Source organism: Cyprinus carpio, chromosome B15, assembly GCF_018340385.1.
Source record: "Cyprinus carpio isolate SPL01 chromosome B15, ASM1834038v1, whole genome shotgun sequence".
Taxonomy (NCBI): domain Eukaryota; kingdom Metazoa; phylum Chordata; class Actinopteri; order Cypriniformes; family Cyprinidae; genus Cyprinus; species Cyprinus carpio.
The window spans coordinates 10,775,736-10,791,115 of record NC_056611.1 but is presented as its reverse complement, the minus strand read 5'-3'; the positions used below and the strand labels follow the sequence as shown (position 1 = coordinate 10,791,115).

The window sequence follows — 15,380 nt, the reverse complement described above, 5'->3', positions numbered from 1 at the left end:
TTTGTACAAATGAGGGTGGAGTTAACACGGTGTTGTAGTAAATTGCCATTGTTTTACAATATTCATTTGGTCTGCCTATTTCACAGCAGTGATTCTCTTTTAATAACATTTTAATAACATGGAAGTTATGTGGATAGCTCATTGTTTCCACGTGAGCCAGAGGGGAGGTGAGGGTAGTGCGTACTGGGCTCTATGTCGTGAAACTGGTCGGACAGGTAGATACTGTATGACACTGGCATTCCTCCAGTGACACTACAAGAGGGAGGATAAGAGGGCAGTCCTAACTATGTCTTGAAATGCAGGTCAGAAATATAAAAGAGGGTATAATTTTTCCTTTGGGATTGTAGAAACAGGTTGAAATCCCGGCCGCCCTAATACATTGACACTTTGGATCTAACCATATTCCTCACTCCTGTGTCTAATGGCAGACAATGACACGGTAAGATAGCATCACAGAGTTTTGGCTGCAAAGTGAAAGCTTTCAGTTTTATTTGACCTTGTATGTTTTTTATGCATGTATGACATGTTAAACTTCTATATTGTGTATTGTGTGGTCTATTTCAATGGTTTATATAAATGCATTTGCATGAGTCTAGGCTTGCATGTATCGTAGGGGTCTCAAGCACTCAAGAGATGCTTGAGCTGGTTTTGGTTTGTTAAAACATTGAAACTGAATTTACAACTTAAAAAAAAAATGCCAGTCAAGTAACTGAAATAATTAAGTGTACTTAACCTCATGATTTTAGTTAGGAAGCGTTAAAAGTACCAATAGGTGACACTAAAGGCTTTTAGTTTCATAAAGTGGGACTTTAATTGATTATGCATGTTGCGTTAACTCATTTCATGCATTTTACTACTTCATTTTTAGGCCTATTTACTGATCAAAAAATATTTGAGTTATTAATGAATGTATTACTGTATCTAACATACCATTTTAAATTGAATCATAATAAGAGAGTATATATTGATATATTATATAATAGTAACAATTTACCATAAGGATCTATTTGTTAGCACTAGTTTACTATAATATTAGTTAAAATAAAATAACAATTAACAGTACTTTAAAAGCATTTATTAATCTTAGTTAATGTTAAATCCATCATGTACTAATATTTTATTAAAATCAAAAATGGTATCAGTTACTTAATGGATCTGAGATATATATATTAACTTACATTATCAAAGGTGAATATATACTGCACATTGTTAGTTAATGCATTAACCATTGTTAACTAATTTAACTTTATTGTAAAGAGTTACCTATATGATTAGATTTATGTAAAAATATGGTGATAATCTACTGCTCATATACAATCTTACTATAAAAAGTGAAAGGTAATGCATTAAAAGACTATATTTCATTTATTATTTACTGCCATGGCTTGCTGCTAATTGCTTTATATAAATGCTAGTTTCTCTCTTTTACTGTAGATAAGGATGAGAGTTTTGACAAACCAGTTCCTCCACATTGAAATAAAAACATTCTCATTCTCTATTTCAGCAACAGACACAACAAAGCGAGACCTAAACCACGTATCATTTTTCAAATGCAGACGCAAACCCTAAGTATTATTGTTTGAGGGTGTTTAACCTGAAACTGGAATATTTCAGCTGTCTAAAGTAGATCAGCTGCAGAGAAAGGACTTGTTTTAAAGCCAACTGAATTTAAAAATGTATTTAAAGAAATCTGGTATGTTGAGGTAGTTAAATAACACTCTCATTATCCTACATGTCAGAGAGAAACACTATTCATTCTGGACTAAAAACTTATCCTGGGGACAGTATTGTTTTGGTACAGTATGTCAGACTATGACTCATTATTCCAGAAATGTTACTAGTTAACTAGGTTTAATAAAAGTAATACTCAAGACAGTTTAACTGGGGTTTAAAATTAGATTCATATTTGACATCATCAAGTTGGCACTACACCAAAAATGTCACTGGTCTGGTCTATTTTTGGTGACTGGTCAGGATGAATAGGCAAAAAAAAAGTATTAGGCAAGCAGGTAGTAATCAGAAACCAGATTCCTGATCGAATTGTGATACTTAAAGATTGGTTTCTATGGTGTATGTGAACTACATGAATTCAATATACATTTAAAAGGCCAGAAGACACACCTACCAAATCCTGGCAAGGTGTGAAACCCGCACCATTGCAGTGACATGGTGAGTGTAAACAAACAGGTTTATTGTTTTTATTTGGTCAAAAAGTTAGAAGGACTTACACATCTACTCACTGGACTGCAGAGGAACATCTTCTGAAAGTGACAGAGAAAGCGGCTATTGAAATGGAAATTCAAGTGTGGTAGTCTGTGGCCTTCAAAATACATCAGTCACAAATAAACAAGTCCATACTACTGTACATAATTGAAAGCATCTCGTTCAACTGCATAGTCTCCGAAGGTGTAGGCCTACTGCAAATACAGGGCATAACATGAATAGACAGCCAAGCCAGTCAAAATTAACCATAGTTTTACGACAAATTAAACAAACAAACAAACAAAAACATGATTAACTTTTGTAAGGGTTAATAACCTGTGAAAGAGTGTTTAGGACTAGCAAACACTGTCACGACAATTTTACGTAAATACTGAAGTGCTATGAAATAATTTTACTAGAGTCATTACCCGAGACAATAGTGTCAGTTGCAAAAACCTGAATCAGTGCTCGATCGTGCGAGAGACAATTGTTACACTTATAGAGACACACCAATGCCTCGCAGATGCAAATATATTTAGTAGGTTAAATATCTTGAACTGTTCGAGATCCAGTTCATGTGGTGTGTTGTCCACATCCTTAATTTTTTGGGGAAAACCAATTATATCAACGAGAAAATCTAGAATAATTCTTTTGAATCCAGTTTTTGTTAATTTAATTGTGGAAAGATTTGATTCTCGAGTTCAGCTCATTGACTTATTGATTTGCTCGCAACATTGAAAAACTCCCTAGAGGGAATACTGGACTGGACCACTTTTATTTGCTTAATTTTTAAAGTCATCGTCAGAAATGCTCATTTTGTGTTCCACAGAAGAAAGAAGTTACACGAGTTTGAAATGACATGACAATGAAAACAATATACTTTTACAGAACTATTCCTGTAAATATAAATACTTCCTGTAATGATTTACATCCAGAAGAAAAGACACTGTAATCTTTTTTTTTTTTTTTTCATTGTTGTGCTCACAAGGAAGCAATCCATTTTATCCTAGTGACCAAACTGTTTATGTAGGTGACAGATCAGCATAGAGACATCAACGCTTTGTCAAAGGCAACCTGTCAGGCTTTCCTCAAGACAAAGTCTTTCCCAGAAAATAGCGCCTTAAAAAAAGACATGATTCTTAAAGCATGTCTTTTTTTAAAGAGATTTTTCAAACTATTATCAAGGTTACGGTAAAACGAAACAAAACAAAAGTAGACCAGAAATACAAGTATATTGACGTATTTGTTATGGCATTTGATTAGAATGTAGAACTCAAAGAATTCTGGTATGGGAGGAAAGTCAAGGCATTTTGATTGTTTAGGCCAAGGTACACAATCAAATTGTAAGAGAATTGTGTGGCATCTTTTGTGTTTTAAAATGATAATGCTTAACAATGAACTTGTCAAACCACACCAACCATAATAGAGCTAATGGAAAAGTTTATAATCATTCATGAAAACTTTCACTTTTTATTTTGTAGAAGGACCCTCCGCCACCATACTACTCTGTGGCAGCGGACCCACAGACGCCTCCTATGACCTATGAGGAGGTAATTCATCAAGACAAATATGGGTTCACACAGAAACCTGTGCCGTACTATGTTCCAAAGGATCCAGCACCAGTACAGGTAGACGCCGTCATCATCACTACACAGCATGTTGGTATGTACTGAACCTCTTCGCTCCAGTTTGGTGCTACTGTTAAAAATAGCTTCCTATGTAATCTGTTTTTGCTAATTGAATCTTATATCTGCAAACTGTTTTTACAAATTGATCAAAATCAAAACAGAGAGGGTGGCTGACCCTTTAACGGGAGTTTGAATGAAAGGCAATCTGACCAGTCATAATGCAGAATCTGTATTTTGTACCCTTTTTAATAAACTCAAACAATACCATTTTTTGGCTCTTTAAATATTGTGACAGATCGCTGCAGCACCTCAGTTCAAGTGGCATGTGAACCAATCATCTCTTCCTCTTTACTTGTTACAGCATGAAATAAACATGAATGAACATCAGAAGGTATCTTGTTTAAACTGCAAAAAAACATATAGCTTCAAGAGAAGCAGCAGCGTGAAGTGCGTGAACTGATCTCTGATCGCTTTATTACCAGATTCAGCACAAAATAAACAAGAGTAAACATCAGAAGGTATGTTAAAAGAAGGAGTACAACTTACCAAAGTCTGTATCCTGTCTCATGTAATCACTCAGTCAGTGTTTCAACCACGGAAAGACGCTAATACTGTATAAAAGCTTGTAAAAAAATGTCGTGTAACATCATATTTACCTCATTAAAAAAAGAAAAAAAAAAAAAAAAAAAACCTTGAACATAAACTCACTAGTCAGCTAGATAAAAGTTTTTTTTTTTTTTTTTTTGGCTAAATATTTTGCTAAATGTATGCATCAAATAAGATAGCCTATTCATTTGATTTTTTTACTGTTCTTAAGTGTTTATGTTTGAATAAGTTTCCATGACAGCAACCATTTAAATGTTTATATATAAAAATGGAATAGAAATATGATTATGTAACTGTAACTTTATTATTATAAAAACATCACTGAGTGTAATTTAAGCATTTGTATATACATTTAATTAATTTTAACCTTCAATATTTTAGTAATGTAGTACCAACTGGTTCTCAATTATATCTTACAGCATTAGTTGAGAGATTTTTTTTTTTTTTCCTTTAGCATGTACTGTACCTGATATATATCCAAAATAATCAATACGGAATTAAATCAAATTGGAAATCATATCAAATAGAAGTCTTGTGAGTCTTAATCGAATCGTGAAATTTGAGTAAAAACCCAGCCCTAGGAACTATTCACTCAAGGTCAAGCCCACCAACATTAATCTTCTCTCCTTTCTGGTCTGTTTGGCGGATAACATGGCAGATGCAGCATTGTGATTGGTCAGATCACCTGTCAATCAAACTCCCGGTGAAGGTTCAGCTGTTTTTTTTTTGTTTGTTTTTTTTTTAGAAATGTACTGTTTATATTCTTCTTCTTTCACTATATAGATACACACACAATGTCAAGTGGTGAAGCCATATAAAAGTTGTACCTTCTTAAAACCTGATCTAACATGTCAGTTAATCTCTATTTATCTTTTTATATGAAACATTAATTATATTTTAAAACTTCATCAGAGATTTTTTTAAAGGGGTGGTTCATTGTGATTTCACTTTTTTAATGTTAGTTAGTTAGTGTGTAATTTTGCTGTTTGAGCATAAACAATATCTGCAAAGATAAGAAGCTGAAAGTTCAATGCAAATGGAGATATCATATTTCAAAATTCTGGCAGTTTAATGCCTACAAAAATAGCTGGTAGGGACTACAGCAAGTTACTTCCCGGGTTCCTGATGTAACAAACCCAGATAAACACCACCCCCGGAAAAGATAGCAAAGGTGGCAAGGCCATGCTGTGCTGCTTTAGAGAAGAGGAAGAGAAAACTAGAGCTGCACGTAAAAATTTATTCATATATGAATCGCAATTCTGTATTCTAATGATTCTAATGGATTCACAAGTTTCAAATTTAATTTTCAACTTAATACTGTTCCTTGCATCTCTCTCTCTCTCTCTCTCTCTCTCATTCAGATCAGCTCCAACAATGAACTGTTCTAATCATACAATTATTTTCACATAGCTATGAGAAGCGTTAAACATGGACACGCGTGCAGCTGCCATACTGTATTAAAGCTTTAATCAGGATAAAACCATACATATAAAAAACAACAACAACATATGCCTACCATTAAAAGCTGTGCTTGCACAGGTTCTGCACGATCCTCTTCAATAATATCTTCTGCTTCTCAATCGGGCTCAAACTTATAAGCAATATTAATGACGCCGTTGTTATACAACCGGAGCACGTGCCGCTGAGGTGAGGGGCGGGACGTTTAGACGTGCATTAGAGGCGGTTTAGCCAATCACAACACACTGGGCTAGCTAACTAATCAGAGCCCATTGCCTATTTCTGAGGAAGGGGCTTCATAAAAGCAGGAAATGATCAGCGCATTTCTCAGAGAAGGGACAGAGCGGTGTGGAATAAAGGTAAATTATGTGAAAAATAATGCGTTTTTTTTTGTTGTTGTTGTTGTTGTTGTTTTTTAAAGAAGCATTAAGACATGTTAGACTGCACCCCACAAACACAATCAAGCCTAGAAAAAAAAATAAAAAATTTGGACCACCCCTTTAAATGAAAGATTATGCCAAATTATTATCTACTAATATCTACTATTATATTACAAACTATTATCTACATTATATTCTCTAGACAATTACACCACCTACACATTTTTACTTCAAACCCAACAAAAAAGACTTTCATTTCAATTTACATAAAAAGAAAAGAAAACTTGAAAACATGTTCATGAAAGACAAGTTTCATATTTGTCTTTATAAACTGCACTAAGATGCATTTTTTTTTAAATAAATGAACAGTCCTTGACTTGACTACAATTACAGCGCTACATACTTTCAATCGTAAATGTGAGAGGTTAACTGAGTATGAATTGCTCTTGTTCCTTTAGCTCCTATAAAAAAGCAGAAGTCTTGTGGACGGAGTGCCAAGTGTTGGGGTGGATGGGTAGGTGCGCTGCTGGTGTTGGTTCTCATTGGACTGGCCATCTGGCTTGGAGGTAAGGGAGGGGATGATTCTGTAATGACAGGACACACCTTTAATGCTAACCTTGTATCTAAACCCCTCTGCTCTTTTTTCTCTTTACCACTCTCACTTGTGTGGATAGTGCGTTATGGATCCAAGTCGAATTCTGGACATTATGAGAATGACTGCAGGGGACAAGATTGCAAAGAACAGGAACATAGCAGTGAGTGCAGAGGAGAAGACTGCAAGGAACAGGAACATGACAGCGACTGCAGAGGAGAAGACTGCGAGGAACAGGAACATGACAGCGACTGCAGAGGAGAAGACTGCGAGGAACAGGAACATGACAGCGACTGCAGAGGAGAAGACTGCGAGGAACAGGAACATGACAGTGACTGCAGAGGAAAAGACTGCAAGGAACAAGAACACCACAAGATGCAAGATGGCACGAGTGTACCTGACACCTGCTCCAACTCCTCCAAGCAGTGTGATGGCATCCAAGACTGCCAACAGGCTGCCGATGAGACAAACTGTGGTGAGAAGACTTTCTTCCTTCTAAGAGGCTGACAATCAGATGTAATTGATTCTCTCAGGACACAACACAGAGAGATTAGTGGTTGAGTGTTTCAGATAGTGCTTTGGCTTTAAAGTGAAACTACAAGGATGACATGTCTATATAAGGAAACTAGATTTCAAGATTAGCGAGAAACCGTACTGCTCTGAGAAAAGCATTTACTGTACACAGTGAGGCCTCTATTTACTGTATTATGACACATTGTTGAAAGCTACACTGCTGGTTACACTGCAAAAAAAAAAATTTAAAACAACATCATTTACTTTTGGATATTTAGAAACAAAATTGTGTGAGAGACCATATTGCATTAAGTAAAGAATATATCTTGGATTAATTCCTGAAATAAATGCCTTAAATTATTAAACTGAGATAAAATAAATGTTGTTGCAGTAAAACATGACAAAAATACTAATCAAGGAAATGTAATTCCATTGTTTTAATGTTCCTCTTCAATATTCTCAGTGAGATTTGGTGAAGGTGGAGTGTTGCAGGTCAGAACTACTCAGGATGGTCGATTCCTTCCAGTGTGTTATCAGGGATTGGATCAGAGTTATGCTGACCAGATCTGTGAACAGCTGGGCTTTAGAAGGTAAACATATTTAAAAAAAACAAAAAAAAAACTAACAAGATTATTTCACCCAAAAATGATTTCATTCATCTCATCTCAAATCATTATCTTTTGTAGAATAGTCCATATGACTTGCACTTTTTATTTATTTATTGAATTTTTATTCTGTTCCATGGTAGAAAATAAAGGCCATACAGGTTTGGAACAATATGAGCAAAAATGATAAGAGATTTATCATTTCTGGGTGAACTGTCACCTTAATGCGCAAATGGATCTGAACTCAGTGGTCCAGATATGACCAAATATGAATCTTGTCCCAACAACAACTATTTTAATATAACTGATGCATCGTCTTTCTGTTCCTTAGGTCTTATGCATCAAATCCAGTGGATAGCAAGACGTCTGTAGCCCTTACTGTAGGACCGAGATCAGCCAAACTAATACAGGGTGTGGTCAATGTCAGGTAAGACTAGCTTATCTCAGAGCAGATGTTTTGTTTTGTCAAGATAACAGTCCCCTCAATAGTACATAATGTCTTTTGTGATTTTTGTTTGTTCGTTCAGTTTGGGCTGTCAGAATGAGAAAGCAGTCTCACTGGAATGCACAGGTAGGAATATTTTTTTAAACCACCGGTCATATTTAGTCTCAGTTTATGTCTAATTACTGTGATGCATAACTAAATGATACATGTGATACATCAGCGTAAACCTTATTACCTATATTTGTTAATGAGACATTGTGTGGATGAGATAACGGATGAATCTTTACATGCTGAACTATGGAATTAAGAGGTTTTTTCTTTTTTTTTCAGACTGTGGCAAGCAGCAAAGTGACTCCAGGATCATAGGGGGCAGTGCCTCTCAGCTTGGCCAGTGGCCTTGGCAGGTTAGCCTGCATTACACTGGAAGCCATGTTTGCGGTGGATCACTCGTCTCTCCAGACTTTGTTGTGTCAGCTGCCCATTGCTTTGAAGGGTTGGTATTCACTCATTCAGCTAGTGATGGGAGGAACAAAGTTTTTCAAAACTCTAAATCAACTAACCAATTGCTTTACAAAATGATTCACTGCTTCAAAATGCAGAAAACACCAAAGGTTAAAATGGTGTAAATGCAATGAAAACTCATCCCAAACATGTATAATGACACCTTTTACAAATCAAATGCAAATGTTTTCGTGAAAAATCAATTTAATGTAATCTGTAAATAATTAAGTACCATATAGAGGTTTTATATAATGTTGCGTGTGTGTGTGTGTGTGTGTGTGTGTGTGTGTGTGTGTGTGTGTGTGTGTGTGTGTGTGTGTGTTTGGGAAACTGTCAATTAGAAGCAATCAAATATAATTCTCCTTTTGTGTAATATATGTGAAAAAGTATTCTAATTAAATTAATTAAAATGAACCTACACTATAAAACGTATCCAAAATCAGTTAAAACCATCAGACACTCCAACACTATCTCGTGACCAATTAGTATGTATTTTACAAGATGGGTAATTTGTATGAATTATGTTTTTTTTTTTTTTTTTTTTTTTTTTTGTGTGTGTGTGTGTGTGTGTGTGTTTATAGCACAATGACCTCTTACATTTCAAAAGATCAAGGGGATTTTGATTTCTCAGTTCATGACCCCTTTAAGCATTGAATTTAGCCTGCATGTGCATATCCCTTGGAACTGAACACACTGGTGTTGCTAATCTAATGTTCTAGAAGTTTAGCAACAGGAACTAACATGTTCAATAGCAAATGTTTATTATTTTTAGTTGCATTGATTTTTAGCAAGTATTTAGAACTTATTTTAATATATTTTTGTGTCTCTCCATTATAACATTTATTGAAAGTAACATGATTTTTTTTTTCTTGATCACAGCTCAACAGGGAATTCTGAAAATTGGCTTGTCTATGCTGGGTCTATTTCCCAGAGTGCCCTTCAGACACCCTATCTTGTGAAGAAGATCATAGTGAATGAGAACTACAACAGTGACAGCAGTGATTATGATGTCGCCTTGCTGAAACTCAGTAGTCCTGTTACCTTCTCCAGTGAGTTGGGTTTTCTTGATGAAATAGTTGCCCCTGAAAAAGCACTTCCTATTTTTTTCTTTTTTTCTTATTTCTACAGTGAAACCATTTAACACCCATAAAGTACCACAAATATAGCATTTATGGTGTATGATTCTATATATACTCTATATTCCAGATATTCTATAGTAACACTTCTCTTCTCATTCCAGGCACTGTGCAGCCAGTTTGCTTTCCTACATTTGACCAAACCTTTTCTGAAGGATCAGAGTGCTGGACATCTGGCTTTGGGACAACACAAGAGGGAGCAGGTACAGTCAGATAAAAATGAGAATGTGTGAAAACGGAAGAGGAGGAGAAATAAGACAAAGTGTAACACCGTGTACTGTATGATTATAATTTCCCTAAACAGGACAGTGTCATACAGAAAGTAAACACTGAACATTAAGTGATTCACAAGAAGCTGGATTTAAATATATATAGTATATATAGTAATAGTATTGTGTTGCCTTTAAATAATAATACTGATGTTGTAATATATTATTATTATTATTATTATTATTATTATTATTATTCATTTATTTATTGTTCCAAGTAGGACAATTTTGATGAGAATAATAACAATCATTATTGAAAATAATGAGAATTACCAATAAATTAAAATGTAAAGCATCTGAACACATTACGGTCATTAGAAATTGGGTGGTAAATTATCACAGTCATAAAGATAATGTCAAATACAAAGAAAGAAAACACTTTACCATAAGGTTGTATTAGTTAATGTTAGTTAATGCATTAGTTAACATGAACTAACAATGAACAACTCCACTCTTCTGGATTACTTAATGTTTTTTTTTTTTTTTTTTTTTTTTTTAATGTTTTAACTAACTTACACATTTACTAATGCATCTCTTCACATTAACAGATTAACTAGTTAATGATGTCGTTAATGCGTTAGTTAAAATGAACTAAAAATTAACAACACACGTTCAGCATTATTTTAGCATTATTTTAAAGCTTAAAGTGTTACCAAAAAATTATTTTTACTTTTTTTTTCTTCATACTTTACAGTTTGAAAATGCAGATTTGATCTTAGAAATCTGCCCATGTTACAGCTTTCAATGTTTTTATCTTCTTTGGAGCTTTTAGCTGACCTCTGACTGTGAGCCTTTCCTTTGCTCTCACAGACCATGCCTCTACAAGCCTCATGGAAGTGACAGTGAATATCGTCAACACGCTTCTATGTAACAGCAGTCAGGTGTACAGTGGGGCCATCACCAAGAATATGATATGTGCTGGTGATATGAATGGGGGCCGGGACTCCTGTCAGGTGTGTCTACCTCAGCTACTAGAGCACAAGTGACCTCAGGCAAATACATTATTCACTGGCCAAGTCTCGCCCAATGCTTCTTTGTCTCATGACATTGATTTATTCTGGTTTGGGCAAATGCTTTATGCTGTTGTTCACAGTGCTACAACTGTTTTTAATTCAACCAAGTATGTAGTCCATGATGAAATTTGCTTTAAGAACTACTTTCTATAAAAATTATAATGAGTCAATGGCATTACACCCAATTTATCTGTCTTGTTAATTATTCAAAAGAAAAGAAAAAAAAAAAAACTTAAGAAGATATGTAATGTAACATAAAACAGGGAAAGACATCAACAGGAGGAGCAATGTCAATAAGTCTCTAAATTTGACCTTATTATGTCACATGGTGCAAAATGTCACGTGGTGCAACTCCACACAGACATATGGATTTTCATTAAATAATTGGTTATAATTGTTTTAAAAACTTTTTATATAAAATAATTTATATAAAATACTTTGCTTAAATTAAAAAAAAAATATATATATATATATCTCCAAAAAAAAAAAGAAAAAAGATATGTACATATCTATACTGTTTATGAACAGTATTTTTATATAAGTTTATATATAGTCTATATATATCTCCAAAGTACAGCAAAAATAAAAAAAAAAAAAAAAGAATGCAACTGTCAACACTATCTGTAACTGTTTTTGAACAGTACATTTTATTTTTTTTTATTTTTTTTTAAGTTTCTTCTGCTCACCAAGTCTGCATTTATTTGATTCAAAGTACAGCAAAAAGTTAATCAGCGTTTATCTTAATAGAAAAAAAAATAAACTTTATTTTCCCCTGATAAATAAACTGTTCAATTAAAAGTATTCATTTCATTATTATTTCCCCCATCAGTTTTTAATTTAATTTATTTAATCCTGAAGTATTTATGTTCATTATTGAATCCTGAAAAAAATAAGTTTTTTAAATTATTGATTTTAACCAACAACATCAAACTACAACTTCAAACTACAACTTACAACAACAATAATAATAATATGCATATTATATATAAATATATATATATATATATATATATATATATATGCATATTATATATATATACACACATGTATACATATGGCTTTCCAATAGCTTTCTTAGACTTAATGGAAATAAAACGGAAGTAATTTTTTTGGCCCCCCTAAGCTGAGAAGTAAATGAGCTTGGCAAGCAATTCCCCTCAGTCTCCTCCCACGTCAGAAATCTTGGTGTCATTCTGGACTCTGAACTTTGCTTAACTAAACAAATTAATACAGTTGTCAAGAACAGTTTTTTATCAGTTACGGATCATCTTGAGAATGAAATCGTTTTTAACTTTTAATGACCTGGAGAAAGTCATTCATGCTTTTATTACCTCCTGCCTTGACTACTGTAATTCATTATATTTGGGTCTTCCTCAGTCATCCATTGCACACTTGCAGATGGTACACAATGCTGCTGCAAGGCTGTTGACCGGGGGAAAGAAAACAGATCACATTACACCTGTTTTAGCCTCTCTTCATTGGCTTCCTGTCTATTTTAGAATTCAATTAAAAATTTTGTTGTTTGTTTTTAAAGCTCTTAATGGTCAAGCCCCATCTTATCTCTCAGATCATCTTATTCCTGTTTCATCCTCCAGATCCCTAAGGTCTTCTGATAGAGCTCTTTTAGTTGTCCCTCGTTCACGCCTAAAAACAAAGGGTGATAGGGCTTTTTCTATTGCGGCCCCCTGTTTCTGGAACCAACTTCCACTGGACATTCGCCTTGCACCTTCTATCACAACTTTTAAAATGAAGTTGAAAACATATCTTTATTCCCAGGCATTTTTAAATTGGATTTTATCTATGTTCCATTGTTTTACTGTATCATCTGTTTTATTTATTTTATGTTTATCTTTGACTTTGTTCAGCGCTTTGGTCATAAATGTGCTATATAAATAAACTTTACTTACTTATATATAAATATAAATATACACACACACACACACACATATGTATATATATATATATATATATATATATATATATATATATATATATATATACATACATACATACATATACTGCTTTTGCTGTATTTTTGATCAAATAAATGCAGCCTTAGTGAGCAGAAGAGAATTCTTGAAAAAGATAAATAAATAATCTTACTGTTCAAAAATGTTTGACTGGTAGTGTAGACTGAAAATTGTTTTTCAAAGAGCTGTTTATTTATTTTATACTATGTACTTTTTTAAATCATTGTTATACATGCTTGTTAGCATGCATGTTTCATTTGCTTCCTCTCTGTCCTTGTCATTGGTCTCAGGGGGACAGTGGAGGTCCGCTGGTATGCAAAGGGGATAATAACCGCTGGTATCTGGCTGGAATTACGAGTTGGGGAGCTGGATGTGGAGAAAGACAAAGACCAGGAGTATATAGCAGAGTGACCAGCCTTCTCCCCTGGATCTACAGCAAGATGCAGGTAAGCTGGACAGCATGGTCCAACATGAGGCTGCATAGTTTGTTAATTCATGATATTGTTCTTTCACAACCATACTTTCTTTTAACCTGGCTATATCTTGTTATCTTAGCAAGAGAAGCCCTGATGTCTCCTTTCTGTATGATGTGTCCATTCCTGGGGACAACAGTGGACACAGTGAAAAAAATTAAGGACAGAGCAATGCACTTTGACATGGGACAATGTTGCAATATACGTAGCCACAACTGGACAAAGAAAAAAAACAGACTTTATTAATCCCACATTCTCAAGTAAGAAAACAATAAAACAACTCAACCTGGGAAAGCAGAGCGGCAGGCATTGAGGACCCTGGGGTCCCCTTCTGCCGCTGGGCTTTTCTCATTCTTTTCTTTGCATTTTTACTGTCAGTTAAGGGCACAGCTACTGAATCTGAGCCTTTGTTGCCTCTTTGTATTGGTATCCTTGGTACTTGGTATCCTTGCCCTGATTCTACAAAATAATATTGGGAGTATTCTGAAAATATGTATTTAATAACCAAAGGGGTTTTAATTTTGTTTGAAAATCAGTGTCTATAATGTTTGATAAAATGTGGTTGTATTGTTTTAGCCTATGTGAAGAGTCTGTCCTTTTCTATTTATGATTCATACTGTTTCTTTATAAATCACACCAAAATGGATACAGTTTGTGCTTTATTCTCTGATTTCAACAAATTAATATAGGGGATAATGGGGCTAGCTATAAAAAAAATGCATATCTCATTGGGCCATAACCACTATGATGGCACATTCAGATTTCCAGTGCAACACTTGAGCTGAAAGAGTGTGATGTATAATATATGTAAACACTTAATATTTGGTAACTATTTACAATAAAAATGTTACACAACCAAGACTAATATACAGTTATGCAAGCTACACTACTTTTGTCAAATTTTGCAATTTTGAATTAAAATATATAATTTAAGTGATTAATGTAATGCAGCTGAATGTGACATTAAAAAAAAAATTATAATAATAATAACAGAACCATTTTCAGTGTGTTGAGCACAAAAGTCAAAGAAGTCAAAGTAAGAGTTAATATCATGACTTTTTGAAAGTTTCACTAGGCATTCAGTTATGTATTTATGCAGCAACTGACTTTCAAGTTTCTCAACTAGTAGGCCTATGTGTGGTTGTTTTTTTGGCCACCCCGATCCTGGGTAAAATATTATTGCAGAATCACCTTTGTCCCAGATGGTTCTCCTAAAACAACTTTAAAATAAAAAAGAGAGAGACAACTTATAACTGTTGATATAGCCTACATTATGATAAAGCAATGATGTTGCTAACATAGTTTTGGTCTTGGGAGAATGTTCATACTGACATCCCAGAATTTTGATTGACTGTCTTAGATATCAATCCAAATTTGAGCACAAATTTGAGATATTTTTAGATCTCCTCTGAATGTGAGGTCGCACGCTGGTCTTTTTCTCAGGAGAATCATCTGAGAAGCTGAAGAGTCCAGTAAAAGTTCCGATTTGTTTTGCATTATAACTCTGTAATTGCTGTTTAAGAAAACCAAAAGAAAGATATCGCATTTGTGAGAACGCCGAAAAATAATAACAATTTTGTGGAGTCACT

General features: G+C 34.2%; 1 protein-coding gene across 2 annotated transcripts; it reads left to right on the top strand.

The window, feature by feature from the left end:
- Window positions 1–282: 282 nt before the first annotated feature.
- On the top strand, window positions 283–14,656 carry LOC109066621 (transmembrane protease serine 13-like). Of its 2 annotated transcripts, XM_042739193.1 has the most exons (14): window positions 283–439; window positions 3,684–3,864; window positions 6,733–6,840; window positions 6,949–7,149; window positions 7,192–7,341; window positions 7,843–7,969; window positions 8,316–8,411; window positions 8,512–8,555; window positions 8,760–8,922; window positions 9,810–9,979; window positions 10,171–10,269; window positions 11,146–11,288; window positions 13,609–13,764; window positions 13,874–14,656. In XM_042739193.1, exons 1-14 carry the CDS (start codon window positions 422–424, stop codon window positions 13,886–13,888), a joined length of 1,671 nt encoding a protein of 556 aa, XP_042595127.1. In that variant the 5' UTR covers window positions 283–421; the 3' UTR covers window positions 13,889–14,656. The 2 variants fall into 2 exon arrangements, with proteins under 2 accessions (XP_042595127.1, XP_042595126.1); XM_042739192.1 differs by having other exon boundaries at window positions 6,949–7,341.
- The last annotated feature ends 724 nt before the right edge of the window (window positions 14,657–15,380 follow it).

What these genes read in the sequence shown, in the direction of transcription:
- LOC109066621 (XM_042739192.1), top strand. An exon ending in ACTGGCCATCTGGCTTGGAG is followed by an intron (nt 6,841 to 6,948) that starts GTAAGGGAGGGG and finishes TTGTGTGGATAG; the next exon opens with TGCGTTATGGATCCAAGTCG. An exon ending in AGTCTCACTGGAATGCACAG is followed by an intron (nt 8,556 to 8,759) that starts GTAGGAATATTT and finishes TTTTTTTTTCAG; the next exon opens with ACTGTGGCAAGCAGCAAAGT.